At 45.2% G+C, this 19,986-nt stretch overlaps 1 protein-coding gene and 1 long non-coding RNA gene across 2 annotated transcripts in view; one reads left to right on the forward strand and one right to left on the reverse strand.

The window, feature by feature from the left end:
- The first annotated feature begins 3,341 nt into the window (after positions 1-3,341).
- The window catches only part of LOC309540728, a 67,089-nt gene continuing 50,444 nt past the window's right edge, over positions 3,342-19,986 (forward strand). Inside the window, exon 1 of the long non-coding RNA XR_014223435.1 lies at positions 3,342-3,783. This is a non-coding gene — a long non-coding RNA (uncharacterized lncRNA). The remainder of the gene's footprint in view (positions 3,784-19,986) is intronic.
- On the reverse strand, positions 11,441-17,572 carry SFRP2 (secreted frizzled related protein 2). Its single transcript, XM_082237953.1, has 3 exons — positions 16,832-17,572; positions 14,379-14,459; positions 11,441-11,955 (listed from the first exon to the last, which is right to left on the reverse strand). The coding sequence occupies exons 1-3, from the start codon at positions 17,328-17,330 to the stop codon at positions 11,651-11,653; spliced, it is 885 nt and encodes a 294-aa protein (XP_082094079.1). The 5' UTR covers positions 17,331-17,572; the 3' UTR covers positions 11,441-11,650.

Genomic DNA, 19,986 nt, shown 5'->3' on the forward strand with positions numbered 1-19,986 from the left:
ATAAAAACACAACATATCTCTCCCATTGAACTCCATGAGGCTTATAAATGGTGAACCTTGGATTGTACATAATGCTGGCAACATAAGCCCCAGGGTTCCACCTGGCTTTTGGTCTCATTCATAGGTACAGTGGTACCTCGGGTTACAGATGCTTCAAGTTACAGACGCTTCAGGTTACAGACTCCGCTAACCCAGAAATAGTACCTCGGGTTACGAACTTTGTTTCAAGATGGAAACAGAAATCGTGCGGTGGTAGCAGGAGGCCCCATTAGCTAAAGTGGTGCTTCAGGTTAAGAACAGTTTCAGGTTAAGAATGGACCTCCAGAACGAATTAAGTTCTTAACCCAAGGTACCACTGCACAGTGGACCTGCAACTTACTCTCACTTCACATATGTGATCACAACCTTATGCAGGTGGGAGGGAATAAATAAATAAATGGGGAGCAGGGGTAACTTGTTCCCCTCTCTCCATTTATCTCCCCGCCACCCTGCCCATGCCTCCAGCGGGTTATCCTTGCTTACCAAGCTCTGGGAAGGAGATGTGAGGGCTTTGGCACACTCCAAGAACTCCTTTCGCCTTTTCTGGAAGCATCCCAGAGGCTGGCAAGGAAAGCGCTGTCTTGCTTACTGGGCTCTGGGAAGGTGGCAGGAGGACTCTGCTAGTTCACCTTTGCACAAGGACCCCAGAACCAGACTCTTGTGTAAGTGGCGGGCCAACTGTATATGTCAATAGTTTTATGTTTTGTATGTAAAGTCTAAACTGCTTCAGAAGGCATCAATAGCAAGGGTAAGGTAAAGGACCCTTGGACGGTTAAGTCCAGTCAAAGGCGACTATGGGGTTGTGGTGCTCATCTTGCTTTCAGGCTAAAGGAGCCGGCATTAGTCCACAGACAGCTTTCCAGGTCATGTGGCCAGCATGACTAAACCTCTGGAGCAATGGAACACCATGACAGAAGCCAGAGTGCACGGAAACACCGTTTACCTTCCTGCCACAGCGGTACCTATTTATCTACTTGCACTGGTGTGCTTTCGAACTGCTAGGTTGGCAGGAGCTGGGACCGAGCAACAGGAGCTAACCCCATCGCACACAGGGATTCGAACTGCCAACCTTCTGATCGGCAAGCCCAAGTGGCTCAGTGGTTAGACCACAGTGCCACCCACGTCCCTAGTGAGGGTACATAAAGAGTGGAGGCTGTGCAGCAAGATCTTTTAAGGCATTGGCTCTGGTGGGAGGGAAACTATATGGGCCAGCTAATCATAAGATAAATAATTTCAAAGCAGTATTGCATTTCCAACATGCCATTGCCTATTACAAGCCATTAAATGTCACTCATTTTGAAAAAGAGTGAAGTGTCAGTTTTGGTCATGGTTGCCCGCTTTGTGCTTTCTGCCTGACCTTTTTCTTGTAAAAGAAGAAGGGAAGGTGCAGTATTTTTGTGAACAAGTGATGACATCCCCAAAACCAGCCTGCACAGCTTTATGATAAAAGTGATGCTCACATCTACAGGATGTAACCGTTGTAAGAGGAAAGCAGAAATCAATTTGTAAACAAACGAGCTGCTTAAGCAGCCTCTCTGTTTTTGCAGCCGTAGCTTAATTTAGCATTTCCGTTCGAATTGCAAATCTGTGCAAAAAGTAGAAATGCATCGCAAACTGTTTATTGCAGCAGCTATCAAAGTCCTCCTGCATACCAGTACTTCAAGGGGGGGGCGCTAACCTTTGGCTCCCCAGATGGTGTCAGACTCGCAACTCCCAACTCCCATCAGCCTCAGCCAGGATAGCCAGTGGTCAGGAATGATGGGAGTTCTAGTTCAGCAACATCTGGAGGGCCACAGATTAGCTGCTTATTAAAGAAAAGCTTTAATAAAAAGTATTTTTTAAAAACCTCCCCTAGACGGCAAACAGTAATAATTATGGCAATTATGCAGAGAGGTCAACACCATAGGAAATGAGGCAACAACTGTGACTGGTGTAAACATTTGGTGAAATTGTATCCTAATATATTGGACTCCTGGGGTCAAAATGATTGGTTGGCAAGGCTCCACAGAAAACAATGGTGCTGACTGTAAATTTGGCTTTAAAGAGTCTTGTAAAGCCGGAGTCCCAACACCGACATAAGTCCCTAGTGAATCAGCCATGAAAACACACACACACACACACACACACACACACACACACACACAGTAACTTTCTAAGGATTGTAAAAGTGCAAGCAGAATTTTCTTATGTGGTTTCAGTGTTAATTTGCTGTGAGTAATGTTGACAAGAATAGAATCGTAGAGTTGGAAAGAGCCTTCAAGATCATCCAGTCCAGCCTCCACACAAGAAACCCGCAACATTCCTGAGAGGCAGCCATCTTGGCTCTGTTTAGAAACTTGTTTGCTTAGGTCTCCACTTTTGTTCACTTGTGTGTTTATTATGAATTGGTTTCTCACCTGCTCTTCACCATAAGGGACCCAAAGCAGGCTTGTGCCAAGTGCTTCCCTAACTCTTAACTCAGGTGTCAAAAACCAGGATGCATTAGCCTATGACAAACTGACTTCATGAAGGTGTCAGAGGCACCTCTATTGGGAGGAAATTCCACAACTTGGCTTCTCGGCCTTATTCATAGAAGCCAACTCCTGGGGGCTAAGGTCCCTTTGTGTGTCCCCCAATAATATATTTGAGGTCCCCCCCAAAATTGGCATGCATTGCCGTTCAAATGGTGTTGCATGTGCCACGTCTTGTGATCGATTACGCGGGACAGGGCTTACCTTCCCCCCAATTTATATTCAAGTTGACACCCCTGCCCTTATTTATGTTCCATCTTAAGCACCAAGAGAAAAGGGACGCAGGTGGCACTGTGGTCTACACCACAGAGCCTAGGGCTTGCCGATCAGAAGGTCGGCGGTTTGAATCCCCATGACGGGGTGAGCTCCAGTTGTTCGGTCCCTGCTCCTGCCAACCTAGGAGTTTGAAAGCACATCAAAGTGCAAGTAGATCAATAGGTACCGCTCTGGCAGGAAGGTAAACGGCATTTCCGTGTGCTGCTCTGGTTTGCCAGAAGCGACTTAGTCATGCTGGCCACATGACCCAGAAGCTGTCTGTGGACAAACGCCGGCTCCCTCGGCCTGTAGAGCGAGATGAGCGAGCAGCCCCAGAGTTGGTCACGAGTGGACCTAATGGTCAGGGGTCCTTTACCTAAGCACCAAGAGAGAGCCATGATAGATCAAGGATCTAGCTAGTCCAGTATCCTGTTTCCAAGGTTGCCAGTCAGATGCTGCCAGGCTCACAAAGCAGGGCATGAGAGCAGCAGCCCTTTCTCATCATTTGCTCCCCAAAAACTGATATGCAAGAACACAGTGCAAGACCTGGTCTCCATTTATTTCTCTTCTCTTTAAGCCAGGGGTGAAGAACCTCTGGCCTGTGGGTCTCATCAAGTCTGCCAGTCCTGCCCATTTGGCATGCAAAGGCATTTTGGACAAGCAACACCCACTTCCCCAACACGTCTAAATCGGTTTGTGATGTAAGTGGGATGTTAAACAATTTGGATGAGGAGATCTGGGATGTTTCGTAATTGCTGCAAGTTGCAGGTCATGTGCATATTGAAAAAGAGCCATAAGTTAAAAGCAACGTTAGATTTATCGGCTAAATAATACAGAGGGCCTGATTGCTTACTGTAGCTTAAGAGCTGTGGTTTTGTTTACATCTGGTGCAAAAAACAACTCACCAAGCACGGATTTGGAACCAAGCAGTTCTCAGTGCAGCCTTGCAGAAAGCAGGATGTCTGTAAATAGGCATAAGGTAAGCTAAGCTTGTATTTTTGTTTTTTGCTGATGGGAATTATGCTGCACTTTCTTTGCTGAGGTAGGATGTGAAAAGACATTGCATAGAGACCACTGATGTTAGGCGGTGTCTTTAAAAAGCAGAACCAAAAAAACAGCCTTTGGTGGTTAACGTTTGGAGAAGCTCAGATTCTGAAAGATAGCTGTGTATTGGTTCACACATTGCTTTTGAATTGGGTAAAGGTAAAGGGACCCCTGACCATTAGGTCCAGTCGTGACCGACTCTGGGGTTGCGGCGCTCATCTCGCTTTACTGGCTGAGGGAGCCGGCGTACAGCTTCCAGGTCATGTGGCCAGCATGACTAAGCCACTTCTGGCGAACCAGAACAGTGCACGGAAATGCTATTTACCTTCCCGCGGAGCGGTACCTATTTATCTACTTGTACTTTGACGTGCTTTCGAACTGCTAGGTTGGCAGAAGCAGGGACCGAGCAACAGGAGCTCACCCCGTTGTGGGGATTCGAACAACCGACCTTCTGATCGGCAAGTCCTAGGCTCTGTGGTTTAACCCACAGCGCCACCCGTGTCCCATTTTTGAATTGGGTACATTTGCATTAAAATATAAGCCAAACAGATGTTGCCCTCATCCATACTTTAAGCTAAACTAGCAAGGCATGCTCCTGTTGAGTGCGATCATTGGTTCGAAATATACCTGAGCAGCTGCAGTATGTAAAATGGTAGGTTGCATACTGCTTAGGACCAGTCTAGGGGTGAGGTGGAGGAGCCTGTAAATGTGTGCTCATAGAATCATAGAGTTGCAAAGGACCTTAACCTACTGGAGGATCTGCAGGCACCTAAAGATTTGGAGCTGATTCCATCCTGACAAGGTCCAATTGGAAAACTAACATCCAAACTATGTATGTGACTGCAACATACAAGTAAAGTGCATGCCCCCCCCACAATAATTCTGGGAACTGTAGTTTGTTGTGGGTGCAGGGAATTGTAGCTCTGTGAGGGGTAAACTGCAGTTCCCAGGATTCTGTGCGGGAAGTTGTGTGCTTTACATGTGCGGTGCGTGAAGATTATCATTTAGCATATCTGGGTTTTTGTTTTTAAATAGCAATCCCAAATAGGGGGATGGATGCAGTGGATCAAGATTGCAATGGGCACCTGCTGGCAAGGGAACTTTTCCTTCCAAACTGAACGGCAGCATTTGGGAGGACGGTTTTCACTGAGACTACAGCACCAGGGGTGTGTGTGTTAGAATAACCCTCTCCTTCCCATATGTGATGCAGTCCTCATCCCTATGGGGTTCCCCTATGGTTACTGTTTAAGTAACAACAACAAAATATTGTCTAGTTGGCCCCAACATTAGGGGAACAAAATCAAGAATGTTATTCGTCAGGGACCAAAAGATGGGGTCTGTCTTTGGTAAATATCTGGGAGTGCATTGGTGTTTTGTTTTTAAATCACAGTACTTCTGTGGAGCACTACAAGGTTCATAGCAAACATATATAAACCTTGCCCATTAAATCAGGCCTAGATCATCTATAGGCATGCATTCGCAAAACAGAGAGCAAACTTCTATCATGGTTTTGACTTTCACCCGTGAGGCAGTGTGTCAGCATGCTGTGCAATAAATTAACATTTTTAGGGAATATAAGTTTTCTTAGGGTTCAGATTTGTTACTATAATCTGCCTATATATTGTAAATCACAATTGCTATTCTCCTTACTTGCTTTAGCTATGTGGCTTTTCCCACCAGAAAGTAGGAATTCAGCTCTTAGAGTGTCCCCTGCTGGATAATTTGCAGAACACATGCCCAGGGATTCAGAGTTGAAACTTAAATGGAAAAACAATATTGCATATAACCCATACATTTTGCTTAACAGTTTGCATGGGGTGAAGCCTTTGCAGATGATGCAGGGTTGGGGGTCAGTCCCGAAGTCACAGTCCAGCAGAGTCCTCAAAGCAACCAATCAGTGGTCCATCAAGGAAGAAAGATGAACAGATGTAGAGTCTCTGCCTTGCTGCCCTTTTTCTTGATTGATGCATCTGGGTTTGCTCCAGCCAAGCAGCTCTCCACTTGACGAGGCATGTGGTCCTCACCTGCCCTGAGCTCAATCCAGCTGAGTGACCACAAACCTCCTCCCAGACCTAACAAGCCCCATGATCTCCACCTGGTCCACTAACGAGCTGGGCTGTGTTTCCTTGCCTGCCTCAAACTCCTAGAACACACGTCCTGCTGTTCCTGCCACCTCAGAGCCCGCAGTGTCTGCAGACATGGGACTACCTCTGGTTTGGATGAAGTGCCCCCTTCCCCTGATGTCCTGTGAGTACCTCCTAAGCCCCCAACCTCCCCTTCCCCATCTTCAGCCTGTCCTGATGTGTACCAATCAGAGCTATCCACCTCGCTGGGATCCTCTTCCCCTATCCTGGTTGGCTGCCAGTTTATGGCCTAGTACCTGAAGCCAGGTCCCTGTAGAACATGCCCAGTTTGTGTACATGACCAAGCCATGAATTGTGAAAGATGTGTGTATATATTTGAATATGCCCTTATGTGTTGCCTGGCTTTAAATGGGCAGGGCAAGTGGTCACAGCTGGATTCAAGACACCATCATGGTGTGTGGCAGTGGCTGTACCAGTTTACAATCTTTCTTTGTGGTGCAAGGAGCTTTTCTGAGAGGGGCAGAGGGAGGCAAGCAAGGTGGACACAGACACTGGCCAGGACCCTTCCTTGTGTCCCTCACTCATGGCTAGAGTATAGTTCTCCAAGTCTGTCCTTAGACCAAATGATGCCCTAGGAAAGGAGTCTCTTTGATTCTTCCTCCATTTTTTTAAACTGATTTTTTTTTTTAGGCTAACTGGGAATACAAGTAACTCACAACTTAGGTGCATTCAGTTTTATGTGCTTGGCAATTTTTTATTTTATTTTATTTATTTAAAGGGGTAGAAATGGGGCAGGTGGGGCAGGAAAAAAAGAGACTTTAGCAATCCCACCCAAAACTGAACATGATGTGTTCGGGCTCTATGCGATTTTGGCTTTACTTGCTATCCACGCATTGTAGCCCCTGCGCCAGCTGAGAGTTTTATTTTGAATTTGTAATTAATTATATGAATGATTTATCTCTGTCATAGTGTAAATTTGCATGTACCGATCTGATTGGTTAAATTTAAATGAACATTGGAGTTAGACATTTCCCTCCCATGAACAGTTAAAAATTTGTTGTAGCTGTATAAAACTGGCACTATATGCCCCAACTGGAATTGAACTATCAAAAATGGAAGAATGGCTACATACGTACCATAGGTTTACAGCTCTCGACTTCCCACCAAAGAAGCCTAAGAACCGTAGTTTGTTAAGCATACTGGGAATTATAGTTCTGCGGTGGGTAAACTACAATTCCCAGGATTCTTGTCATGTGCTTTAAATATAGTGTGTGTATGCAGCCAGTTACCTGTAGCTGGAGAGAGGGGGTGAAGCCCAGCACCAGTTATTGTCCCAAAGGACCCATGGAAATTAGTGGTTAATCTGAATATGATTCAGTTGGCTCAGTTTTTAAAATGTCAAATTAGTTAATAGCATCATTTACAACTGTTGCTTGTCTTGCTCAAGCTAATAAGAGAAGCAAGATGGTCGCTCTCCCAAACTGTGATATCTATATGCAGTGTACAGCCACAGGAAACAGTTCCCCCCATTTTTATGTGTGTGTCATCTTCCGACTTCAAAGAGCTAGGAGAAGCTGATGACTTCTGTTTTAGTGTGTTTAGCAGTCCATTTACCTTCCATCCCTCATTGTTCCCTTTCACAACCTAATAAGGGGAAAATGGCAGTGTAAATAAATAACAAAAAGAGAGGTTCCACAATCGGGCCTGTTGTGGTTGTAATGCTCCCTTGAAAGGAAGCTGTCTGGGGTGTGAATGGGCCGCTCCTGGCAGGCAGGAGCAAGGGAATTAAATGACTTGGCATTGGACAGTGGCAGCCAGCAGGGTGCATGTGGCCTAGTGAAGGGACAAATGATGGTTAATCTGGCCCCTTGAAGATCTAATTGAGAGGACATTGTTTAACTCTTTACCCGTAACTAAACTGAAACTTGAAAAGCCTTCGGACACATCTGGCTGCTACCCCACTTCAAAAGCTTAATAGCTAAATAGTGGATCTAAGCCTTGGACAGAAAGCCAAGATTTGACGAAGTGAACACAATGCACTTTACCCTCTTATGCAGATTAACCGTCTTGCAAGGCTATTATGTGCTGGAACTTCGGTGCTGCGTTTTGATATCGGCCGGTATTTTGCAAGATCAGCATCGCTGCAGGGTAATTGAGTTGTGTGGCCTAATGCTAATTGCCCACTTCTGGATTCTTCGCTAGATTTGGCGATGGGAGAGAAAGCGTCCTCATGCAGGGCTTCGCAGACTTTATTAAGGGTTCCGCCGGTTGTCCTTTGGCCTTGCTTAGAATCTGTTTTGTCTGTGACACCCTGTGACCTGGAAATCACCCGTCGATTTAACGCTTTGTGTAGCTTTGTTTCTGGGTGCTCACTTCTGACAGGGTGGCGACCTAATCACCAGCTTCCCATGACCTAGTCACCGTATGAGATTCACTGGCTTGGAATCTCATTTCTTGGAAGCTGTACCCAAATAATGGGATATGCATGTGGTGGGGTATGCTCTGTGAAAAGAGTATCTACCTATTGGGCAAGGATTATTTCTACTTGGAAGTTCTACCGGAAAGCCTATGGTTCTTAAATCTTTAGTGCAATATTTTTAACCATTTTACATATTTATATATTTAAACATCTTTGGAGACCTTTTAAATAATGGCTTAAACAAAGCCCATACCTTATGAAATGAGGTTAAGTAGTGTGTGTTGCAATTAACCTTACTCCAAAACAAAAAAGGATCCAAAGGCAGTGTTTCATAGGTTCACAGCAAAGCAGGGCAGATTAATTTAGGCTTAAAGGAAAGGTGGCTGTCCACTGTCTAACCTGTATTTAAAGTCAAGTGAAAAACATTTGTTGCCATCCAAACCACAACTCTAACTGTGCTGGAAACCAATATTCTTTTTAAAGTGCCATTGAATGAAAAGAACAGTGTATAATCAATAGAATAAAGTGTATCATTATTGAACAAGGGACGGTCTCTTCAAAAGCTTGTTATATCCCTTTTTGGGGGGAAGAAATTAAAACAGGGTCGAGAAAACCTTTGGCCCTGGACTCTAGCTCCTATCAGCCCCAGTCAGCATTGCCTGGGATAGCTCAGTTGGTAGAGCACGAGACTCTTAATCTCAGGGTCTTGGGTTTGAGCCCCACGTTGGGCAAAAGACTCCTGCATTGCAGGGGGTTGGACTAGATGACTGCCAAGGTCCCTTCCAACTTTACAATTCGGTGATCTCTAGGAATGGCCAGGGATAACAAGAGTTGTGCTCCAACATTTGGAGGGCCATATAGGATTACTGAACTGTGGGTATTTTGTTCTATTAGCATTCTGTAATGGCAAGGCATGATTGTTGCGCACAGATAGCTGCTATATGCAATGTTTCTCTGTGCTGAGCTGTGAAACCCAACCAAAAAGCTCAAGCTGTGTGTGTACTCAGACCCCTGACATCATTTATTCTCTGTTGAGGGGACAACCCAATCTACCCTTTCGTTTCAGCCCTGGGTCTTCATCACAGAATAACTTTGGGGCACTTATTTATTCCCATTGGATTGAGCCAACATTTTGTAGTATGTGTGTGATGTTGAAAGGGCTTGATAAGAGCTTGGTATATGTACATGACCTTGATGAGAACCTCATCCATGTGTACTTTACCAAACAAGAGCTGTTCCAAGTTTCTGAAGATGTTTACATGGAGAGTGCAAAAAGACTGTGCCTACGTGACTCATGCATAATCTCTTGTCGGCTCTTTCTTGCGGTCCTGAAGATCGTTCAGAGTTTTGGCTGCCCTAGGTTGAATAGAGCTAGAAGTCAAAAAGAACTTTAGCAGTAAAGAAATGGCCAGGGAAACATTCAATGTATGTTTGAGGAAAGTGCATGGAGTAGCTCAAACCGAACAATTTCATCTGCATCTTTTAAAGGCATTCTATCCTGGACACCTACAAATGCTACTTCAGTAAGAGAATCCGGTGAAGTTTAATTTACACGTTTACCACATTACCCACCTTAATGTATTTGGGGACCATGCTGTGGTCACATCTAAACGGGATGGATATATTACATCTAAGGATACAAACGTGTATAATATGGCAGGCTTTCATGGGCCAATGTTGGTGGGACAGAGGATAAATAAAAAGTTCTGGTTGTATGACAAGTAAAATAAAAATAGCTAGATAGTATGGAGGTAAGACTTATTGCTCACAGCCTCATTTGAACCCCCAAAGAACAAAGACAAAGGGTAAACTATGATGTAAAGTTTATATACAAGAATATAAGGTTTATCTGGAATATTTACAAGGTTTGTTAAAGTAATATTTTACAACTCTTTCAGAATAACCACTACTTATATTACAGTTAGACTAAGGAAAGGTTTAATTTGTGAAGGCAGTAGTACCAAAATAGCACAAAAAGAAACCTTCCTAAAATGTGCATTGAGTCAGTTTAAAACTATTAACAGGTTTGTATAAAATACTGTGTGCAAATGGTTAATATGCCTTTATTGACGCAGTTCCTGCATAAGTAGCACATGTGACAATCGTACTTTCCCTATAGTGAATAAAAATAGGGGACATGTTTATCTTGGGTAAAATGTGGTCCAATATTCAAGGTCAAAATGAAACAGAATGCCCACAATTCAACACGGATTTATAGTGCAATCCTAGGCTAAAGCCTCAGCGCCTAGGGCTTGCCGATCGTCAGGTCGGCGGTTCGAATCCCCGCGGCGGGGTGCGCTCCCGCTGCTCGGTCCCAGCGCCTGCCAACCTAGCAGTTCGAAAGCACCCCCGGGGGCAAGTAGATAAATAGGTACCGCTTACCAGCGGGAAGGTAAACGGCGTTCCGTGTGCGGCTCTGGCTCGCCAGAGCAGCGTTGTCACGCTGGCCACGTGACCCGGAAGTGTCTCCGGACAGCGCTGGCCCCCGGCCAATAAATGTGAGATGGGCGCACAAACCCCAGAGTCTGGCAAGACTGGCCCGTTTGGGCAGGGGTACCTTTACCTTTACCTTTAGGCATGTTTACAGAAGTAAGCCCCACTAAGTCAAACTCCAGGATTGTAACTTCAAGCTATGCACAAGCCCACCGAACTCAGAGGACTTAAAGCAATCCTTTTAGCTCTGTGTTGAATTGTAGCCCCAAATGGAAAAGTGTCTAAGTGGCAATCCTAGCTCTCCTTTGCCTCAGAAAGTGACTTGACATCGTTGTCAGATTCCCTTTCAAATACACCAGAAAGTAGCCATATCTGGGCTTTACTATCTTCTGAAGATCTATCACAAGAAAGGGCAACATCATTTCATGGAGCCCTTTTTGCTCCGCATCAAAACTGAACTGGACTTGATGCTTAACCAAACTAACGTGTAATATAACCTATACAGAAACGTTAGCTGCATTGAAGGACTGTTCAAAATGGAAAAAAACCAAAACAAAAGATTAAAAAAATTAAAGTCACATTTTGCACCAATGCAAATAGCTAGCTCTAAGCAAGATACTTTAATACAATCATAAAAAGTATTCATGTTTTTGGGGTTTTTTTGTAATGAGAGTTTTAATATATGTACAAAATTGGGGAGGGGAGGTTCCCCTTTCCTCTCCCTTCTCCCCCACCCCAAAGAAAGAAAGAAACGACGTTTCATCTCCCACCCACGCCTGCTGTGCTTTGCAGTGGAAGCCAGGAGGTGCAAGGCGCTTGGAAGAACTTGAGGCTGGTGACTAGACAGGGCCAAACGGGGCAAGCAACTAGCACTGCAGTTTGCGAATGCTGCGCGAGAACCTCTTGAATGCTCGCTGACCTTTTTGCCATCGCTTGACGGAGGTGATCACCAGCTCGCCAGCCATCCGCTGTCCCATCACTAAGTAGGGTGCGTTTATATCGTTCATCTCGTCGCAGGTACACTGCAGGCCACCTTTGAGCCAAAGCACCGTTTTCTTCAGATCCCTTTCTGTCACCCCATTCAGCTTGTAGATGGTTTTGCTCTTTGTTTCCGGAGTGATCTTGGTGTCCCCATTGATGTAGGCGATCTCCTTCACTTTTATCTTCAGGGCTAATAGGGATAACGGGGAGCAGGGAGGGGGGCACGTTGAAAGGAAGAAAGAGAGCGAGAGAGCGAGGTTTTTCCCATTAGTGCAGATAAAGAGAACCTGGGGAGGGAGGTCTTCTATTGCTAATTAAACTGTCAGGGGCTGACAGAACGGACAGCAGGTGGCTCCATTTCTAAAGCCACCAAGGGCATGCAAGTCATTTCAGTTTGAATCAACCTTGGGGTGTGTTTCTTTCTCTCTTTCTCTTTTAAACAAAACTTTTCTAAGTGGGCCTTTTTTCTCCAGCTTTTCTCTCTCTCTCTTTCTCTCTCGTTTGCAAACACAGGAGGAGGGGGTGGGGAAACCAAGCCCCCCATTTTTGTACATTAATTATGCATTAAGGTTTCAACTTGGCACAATGTCTTCTCACCAAAGCTGCTTGGGTGGGGGGGGGATGAGGCCTACGATTCGTAGGGAATCTGATTGCGGCTGTTGCCGAGATCTCGAGGCTTAATTTACGAGGTTAGGAAGATTCTTAGGTGAACCTGTAAGGAACCAACATTGCTTGCATACTGTATCCAAAAGAACAGGCCAAAGAGAAGGAGAATTGGTTTAACAGCTGCATTTGATTTGGAAAAATAACTGGAAGGAGGCGGGAGGAACACAAGGCTCATTAAGAAACCTACACAGCATGCTTCACACACACACACACACACACACACACACACACACACACACACACACAGAAAAAAAGCCACCAAGAAAATGTTTATCTGAATATCTCATACTGGATGTGCCACATGAAAACTTAAAAGGCTAGTTACACAAGCAGTAACTCATTGCCTTTGCAATTCCCTTCTGATAAGAATATTATCCCTGTAAATTCCACCACAAATACTTTCCCAGCTCTAATCTGATAAAATTATAGCATGTGTTTATAATAATAAACTTTATTTCTATGCCAACTATTTTCTCATATGTTATCTGCCTCACTCAAGAGGCCTTTCCAATTACCAGCCCAGAAATGTTTATGTCTTGTAAGGATATGCCACCCATCTCACCTCAGTACTGCCATTCTCAATCTGCTTCTGCCAAAGCAGTTCATGGCATGCTGGGTTTTCTGAAGAAACTTTGAAAAAAGAACAACTCTGGAATGCAAAGGCTTTGCCATGACTCTTGGGGATGGACGTTAAGATCTGTAAAGCACTTTGCATGTCAGAAATGCCATAAATACCAGGTGGTTTGGAAACAAATGAGGACGAGCCTCAGCCCCCTCTCACATCTTTGCAGCTTTCTCACCACCCAATAATCCAAGTCAGGAGGAATCCCTTTCTGACTTCGTTCCCATCAGACTGGGTGCTCAGCATTCCCTCCCTCCCTCTCCATGAGAAGATGGGAACTGGAGAGGATAAAGCCTGATGCTCTCAGATTCACAGCAGGACAGGAGTTCAGCCTCCCCTCCCATTCACTCCCCTCCCCCTGCAGAAGGATCAGAAGGGAAACAGAATGAAGCCAAGGTCCTCAGCACAGCTCTGCTGCCTGGGTCTACTTTGAAAGGCTCCCAGTTGCATCCATCCCTGAGTATCGGTGTAGCACACAAGCAACGGTCAGCAAAGTGTATGCGGAATATACTTTAAAATTTTATGTTGCCTTTGGTACACATGGTAGAGAATGCCATGCATATCTACAGAAGATGCTGTGATGCTCCAGCATTACTGCAGATGATTTTAAAAATACACAAATATTTTATGTGTTTAGAAAAGTTGCTGCGATCTGTCATATTCAACGATGACCAGGCTATGGGGCCTAGGATGGGACTATACAGATGAAGATGCAGCAATAGTGCGACAAAGGTAGAAGCCACGGAATCTGATCTCTATTGACTGCCATGGGACAAAGAATATTATGCAAAATGTAAAAGGAGTGGAGGAGGAGGAGCTTCTACCTTAATGGGGCCCCACTACTTTCTCCCGCACAAGAGAATATCTGCCAGTTGCTCCTATGCAGGGAAGGAGGAAAATGAGGCACATGCTAGGGATAGATCTATCCACTGCTGCTGATGCTGAGTGCTTGACTGCTACCAATAGGGACCTCATGCAGTTTGTCTTCCTCCATAGCTTTCAATTAACAGATGCTGACACTACACAGGTACTGTAAGCCACACTGATATTCACTTTGTTAATAAGAAGCGAAACATACCATGTTTATTCAAAGGCAGAACTCTAAACAACTTGGAAGCCTGCTACCCTATTGGCGCTACTTATCCTAACCGGCTTTGATTGTCCCATTGCTAATACCAATGCCTGAATCTACTTGATTCTGAAGAAAGCTAAATGCCGGTTCTGTATGTGTCTTGCAAAACTGCTTGGTTATCATGGCAGACAATACGACAACTCTTCCCCATTTTTAATTAGAGTGACTTTAAACAACAACAACAACAACTTACCAAAGTCATTTTTGCAGAGGTTTTCCACAATTTCATTGTCATCCTCATTCTTGCTTTTGCAGGCATCACAAACTTTTGGTGCTAGAATGAAATATATTTAAAGAAAGAAAAGAAATCTTCAGCAGAGATGTTCAAACGAGAACAGCAGGTGGCGTTTGGAAACAAAGTATACTCCTTATATATCTATATATACAGCTGTGGCCGCCAGATTCTGCCTTATTCTTGAACCAGTTCCATAAATCAGCTCCCAAACCCATAAAGTTGTGATCCAGTGCAGTACTGAATATCTGGTGAGTAAGCCACACTGAACACAGTGGGACTTACTTCCAAAGCAATAGATAGGATTGCTCTACACATCAGCTGCATTGAACCAACTTTAAGGCAAGAGGGAAGAACCTGTGAAATACAAAGGAAAAAACAGCAGAAAGCAAGATGTATAGCCCTCAACGCCTTCGTCAGAAGCTACAGGGACAGCTTATAGTGAATTCTGAGCTTAAAAGAGTAAAAGCATTTTGTTTTAGTTTAGAAATAATAATAGCTGAAAGAAAACTAAATAGTCATGCTAAAGAAATATCTTGCAAATTCAGTGGGAAGGCTCAATGGGATATTGAAAAGGCAATGGATGTGAAGGAGATTAAAGCTTTCTCTCCCCCCCCCCCGCAACCATCCTTAGGCTCTCCCAGGAGGAAAAGAAATCAATGCCTTGATGGGGGGCATTGAGTGGAGGAAAGGAGAGTGACAATACAATACACAAGGTTTCCCTGATGGGTTTGCTTCAGAAATCTGCCCTCTTCTTTTCTCTCCTTTATTTAAAAACTTGGGAAAGTGTAACCTTCCCCCCCTCTCTTTCCCCCCACCTAGCTAATTAAAACCATCTAAACTGTGGCTGAAAGCATTTAGTTTATTTATTTAAAATGAGAAGACATGACTTTGACACTCTTTGCGTTTGAGTCCTTTATCAACAAATTTATTTAGTATGTTCCCTCTCCATATTCTTATCAGTAGGGGTGGGTGAGAGAAACCATCAATTAAACAAAATGCAAACCTCCACAACAATTTAAAACAATGCTAGCCAGTTTAAATAGGACAACCTGAGCAGCAGGACATCCAGCTAAGTCATATTTAGATGAGACTCACTGCAATCAATGAGCTTACTTAAGCATGTTTCAATGGGTTTGCTCTGAGCATGGGCTAATAGGTTGAATATAATGTTTGATATTACTGTGACTAACACAACTTGTGAGTAAGCCCACTCTCATTAAATGAAATTTACTTCCATGAGAACATGGACTGGACTACTAAGAGTGCACTGAAGTTCATCAGGTCTAAGACTGTAATCCTATAAGCATGCTTACTATGTGATTTATGGGACTTTCTCTGAAGGAACAAATCTGCAGTTGTAGATTTGAAAAAAAAACTATTTGCACCCTGACAATTACACACTAAGCATACTATAAGCGTAACAGTGGAATTCTATACCCACTTACCTGGGAGCAAGCCCCACTGAACTCAAAGTCATTTATTTCTGAGTATACATATTTAAGATCCTACTGTAAGTCTCAATGAATTCAGCTTGGCTTCATTCTTATTAACTGTGCTTGGGACTGCACTGAGCATTTCAGACCTTGGGAAATTGTAAACCTGTGGCGTTTGCTTTGTTAATCTGTAGTTTTCTGGAGTAAGGGGCATCCACTGAATCATTGTTTGGTGCTGTGATGGTCTGAAAACATATATGAGGTTCTGGAGTGATCAAAGCATATCTATAATAGAACCCTGGATGTTGAAAAGTAACAGAGTTCCATTGTGCTTTAGGAGGCTCTGATTCTTCCCTTCCAAAAAAAGATGCCATTTATTAAAGCTGAGATATTTGATAAGAAGAGGGCTTTTATTATGTGGCTTTGCTGCTTTTGATACCTTCTTCCTTTAAAAAAACAGCGAGGGCAAGCAATTCACTCCTAAACATTCTTATCCATCCAGGGGGAGTCTATTGACTTCAGTGGCACTTACTTTGGGGTAAGTGTCCTCAGGTTGGCAGCTTAAGCCTGTAATCTGATTCATGATCACCTGGGCAAAAACCCAAGTCAACGCATTGCGATTTGTCCCCAAGTAAGTCAGGCTGCTTGGTTTCAGTCCCTGGGCACATTCACTTCAGAGTAACGCCACTGAACTCAACGGGATTACTTCCAGTTATGCACTTCAAGGGGCAGCCAATCCCTCCCTCCCAGAGAGACTTTCGAAGCATTCTTCTGCACGGTTATTCACTCAGTAAGTCCCCCTGCTTTCAGTGGCGCTTATCCCCTAGGAATTGTGACGAGGAGCCCCTTGGAAATGCCCACGATCGCCGTTGGGAATCTGCTTCCCGCAGGCGTGCCTAGTGCGCGCTCCCCATCGCGCAAGCTCCGTCCTTGCGCTCGCCCTGCTCGCAATACTGGTGCCCGCAGGCGCCCTCTTACCTTCTCTGGGAGTCGGCAGGACGTGCTCGCTGCTGGCCGGCGGGATGCACAGGTCGTTGTCCTGCGGGAAGCGGCTACAGTCCAGCATGTCCGGCCATGGGAAGCCGAAGGCGGACATGACGGGCGCGCAGCTGTCCTTGACTTGCTCGCACAGCGAGTGGCAGGGCTGGATGGTCTCGTCCAGGTCGTCGATGCAGACGGGCGCGAAGAGCGAGCAGAGGAACTTGCGCGTGTCCGGGTGGCACTGCTTCTGCACCAGCGGGATCCAGGCGCCCGCTTGCTCCAGCACCTCCTGCATGGTCTCGTGGCCCAGCAGGTTGGGCAGCCGCATGTTGGGGTACTCGATGCCCCGGCACAGCTGCAGCGACGTCGGGATGGGCTTGCAGTTGGAGCGCTTGTAGGAGAACTCGGGCTGCCCGAACAGGAAGAGACCCCGCGCCGAGCCGATGCAAGGCGTGGCGAGCGCCAGCAGGCACAGGAAAAGGGCGCGACGCTGCATCGCGGGTCCGGGGAGAGGAATCTGGAGGCTGCAGGGGTGGGCCTGCTTTCAAAAGGGTCCGCTCTTCTGGGGATCCAGGAGGCTGGGGCGGGTATCCGAAGGCTGCAAAAAGGCAGAAAGAGAGAGAGAGGAGTGCAGAGGAGGGAAGAGCGCGCGCGCAATGCTCAGCTTCCCGCAGGCTGCATGCAAAGCGCTCCTTTCCTCGCGCCGACGGCCACACTGACCCCAGACGCGAAGCACAGCGGAGCTTTCTGGCAGTTTTCTTATGCAAATCGAGAGAGGGCGGAGCCGTCTGACAATCTGCCGGCAGGGATTGGCCGCGACTAGCTGGGGGGGGAGTCGCCCCCCCCCGTGGTCTCTCCCCTCGTGGCTGATCTTTCTGGCGAGAAAACTCGCAGAAAATGTTTCTGGACGAGTGCGCGCGTGTGTTTTAACTAGGGCGAGCTGAACTGGTTTCAAGAAGCGGAATGGCAAATGCACTCCCCAAGATAAACTGTTTCAGTGGAAAATCTGAAAAGTTTATTTTTAAAAAACAACCACCACCGTTGCCTAAAAGTAATTTGCAGTATCTGAACGACCTGCTTCCATTATTCAGCCACTATCTGGAAGGAACCTAAATTGGAGGCTATTATTGCTACATCCTAGAGCAGCACATTCTGCAGTTTAACTATGTGCCCTGTGGAGAAGTATCTCCTTTTGTCTATTCAGAATCCTCCAATATTTAACTTCATGGGATGACTTGGTTTCTAGTATTACTAGAAAGGCAGAAAAGCATGTTCCCCCACTTTTCCCACACCATGACATAAGGGCGTTTTCCTTTCCAGCAGATTTTTATATTTTTTCCAAACTCTATGCAGGTTCTTCCTAAGGATATGGTTCATAAAACTTTTATAAATTTTCGCCTTCCCATACCAAAGGCATGCATGCATAGCTTGAGTTTTTTACATTTGATTAGTGCATGCGTAAACACTTGTGGTCTAAACCACAGAGCCTAGGACTTGCTGATCAGAAGGTTGGCGGTTTGAATCCCCGCGATGGGGTGAGCTCCCGTTGTTCGGTCCCTGCTCCTGCCAGCAGTTCGAAAGCACGAAGTGCAAGTAGATAAATAGGTACCCCTCCGGCAGGAAGGTAAACAGCGTTTCCGTGCACTGCTCTGGTTCGGCAGAAGCGGCTTAGTCATGCTGGGCACATGACCCGGAAGCTGTACGCCGACTCCCTCGGCCAGTAAAGCGAGATGAGCGCCGCAACCCCAGAGTCGGTCACGACTGGACCTAATGGTCAGGGGTCCCTTTTACCTTTACCTAAGCAACAAACAAGTTGCCAGATCAATTTTGCATCTCTCTTTCTCCCTTTCTGTCTCCTGCTATATCTCTCTGGTTCTCTTTTTCTCACAACAATGAAGATAAGAAATTCCTTGTTAAGAAATAGACCAAGCTAAGGGTTAAGTTGAGGGCACCTGCCCTTTAACATATTTGCCCCTTTGCAGAGATACCAAGGAGGGTTTGATATCAAATGACATTTTCTAGTAAAGGGATTTCACAAGTTCAGCTTTATTAGGATGGCTTCAAGATTTCTTTTTTCTTGCTTCCATGAAATGATTCTAAGAATAGGATTAGATTTTGCACAAGGCTCCAGTTTCCCCTTTTAAAACTGGTATTGTGTTTCAGCCTTTCTAAGTGAAATTGTGTTTCAGGACCATCAAATTTAAAGAATAGGACAGGAGCAATAGTACACCAGTATATAAAGCTTTTCTAAAAGGTTGCTTAGCTTTAGACCAGAAGGACCATTCATATTGCTCAAAGGTTCCTGTGTACACAGATGAGGACGCTGTGTTTGGTACTATGCAGAATGTTTGCAAAAAAACGTGCTTTTATATATGTCTGACTTTTAGTAGTGGGCTCATACAAAATAACTAACATATGCAAAAGGCATAATGCCAGCTCCCATAGGTCATGGAGTTGGAATTACAAATACCCTTATTCTGTTCCAGATGTGATTAGTGCTGTAATAGGACAGCATGACCCACAAACTGGCTTTTTGGGAATAGGCTGCACAGACTGCATCCAAGGGCTGCCTTCCCCTAGCCCAACTGGTGGTCCATAATGTCATCTCTTCTAGGATCCCCCCCTCCCATCTCTACCTCACTATTTCACATGGGAAAGGGAACTGGTGACAGCAGTTCTGTGAGGTAATAAATGTTTTATATTGTGCTTGAAACATATTTCTAAAGCCAAATATGAACACCCCTCACCCCCAAATTCATGTGAGCTTCTTACCTTACAGAATTGTCACCACATTCCTGTATATAACGGCAACTTAATACGTTCTGGGAGTCCATTCGACTCCCGGAACCATTTGAAAACCAAGAGGCGGCTTCTCATTGGCTACAGGAGCTTCCTGCACCCTAGCAGAAGCCATGGAAGCTGCGTCGGAAGTTTGGCTTCCAAAAAACGTTCGCAAACCAGAACACTTACTTCTTGGTTTGCGGCATTCAGGATCCAATTTGTTTGGGAGCCAAGCCGTTCTACAACCAAGGTACCACTGTACTGTGTAGTATCACATAAGAGATTATCATAGAGTAGACAAAAGAGAGTGGACCACCAACCTGGATGGCTTTCAAAGAGGATTAGATAAATTCATGGAGGATAAGTCTATT

The sequence above is a fragment of the Podarcis vaucheri genome (assembly GCF_965113315.1).
Source record: "Podarcis vaucheri genome assembly, chromosome: 9".
Classification (NCBI taxonomy): Eukaryota; Metazoa; Chordata; class Lepidosauria; order Squamata; family Lacertidae; genus Podarcis; species Podarcis vaucheri.

Coding starts and splice junctions, on each gene's coding strand:
- SFRP2 (XM_082237953.1), bottom strand. CDS start 17,330: ATGCAGCGTCGCGCCCTTTTCCTGTGCCTGCTGGCGCTCGCCACGCCT. Junction 14,460..16,831: donor CCTGCCGACTCCCAGAGAAG/GTAAGAGGGCGC, acceptor ATTTCATTCTAG/CACCAAAAGTTTGTGATGCC. Junction 11,956..14,378: donor CCTCTGCAAAAATGACTTTG/GTAAGTTGTTGT, acceptor TATCCCTATTAG/CCCTGAAGATAAAAGTGAAG.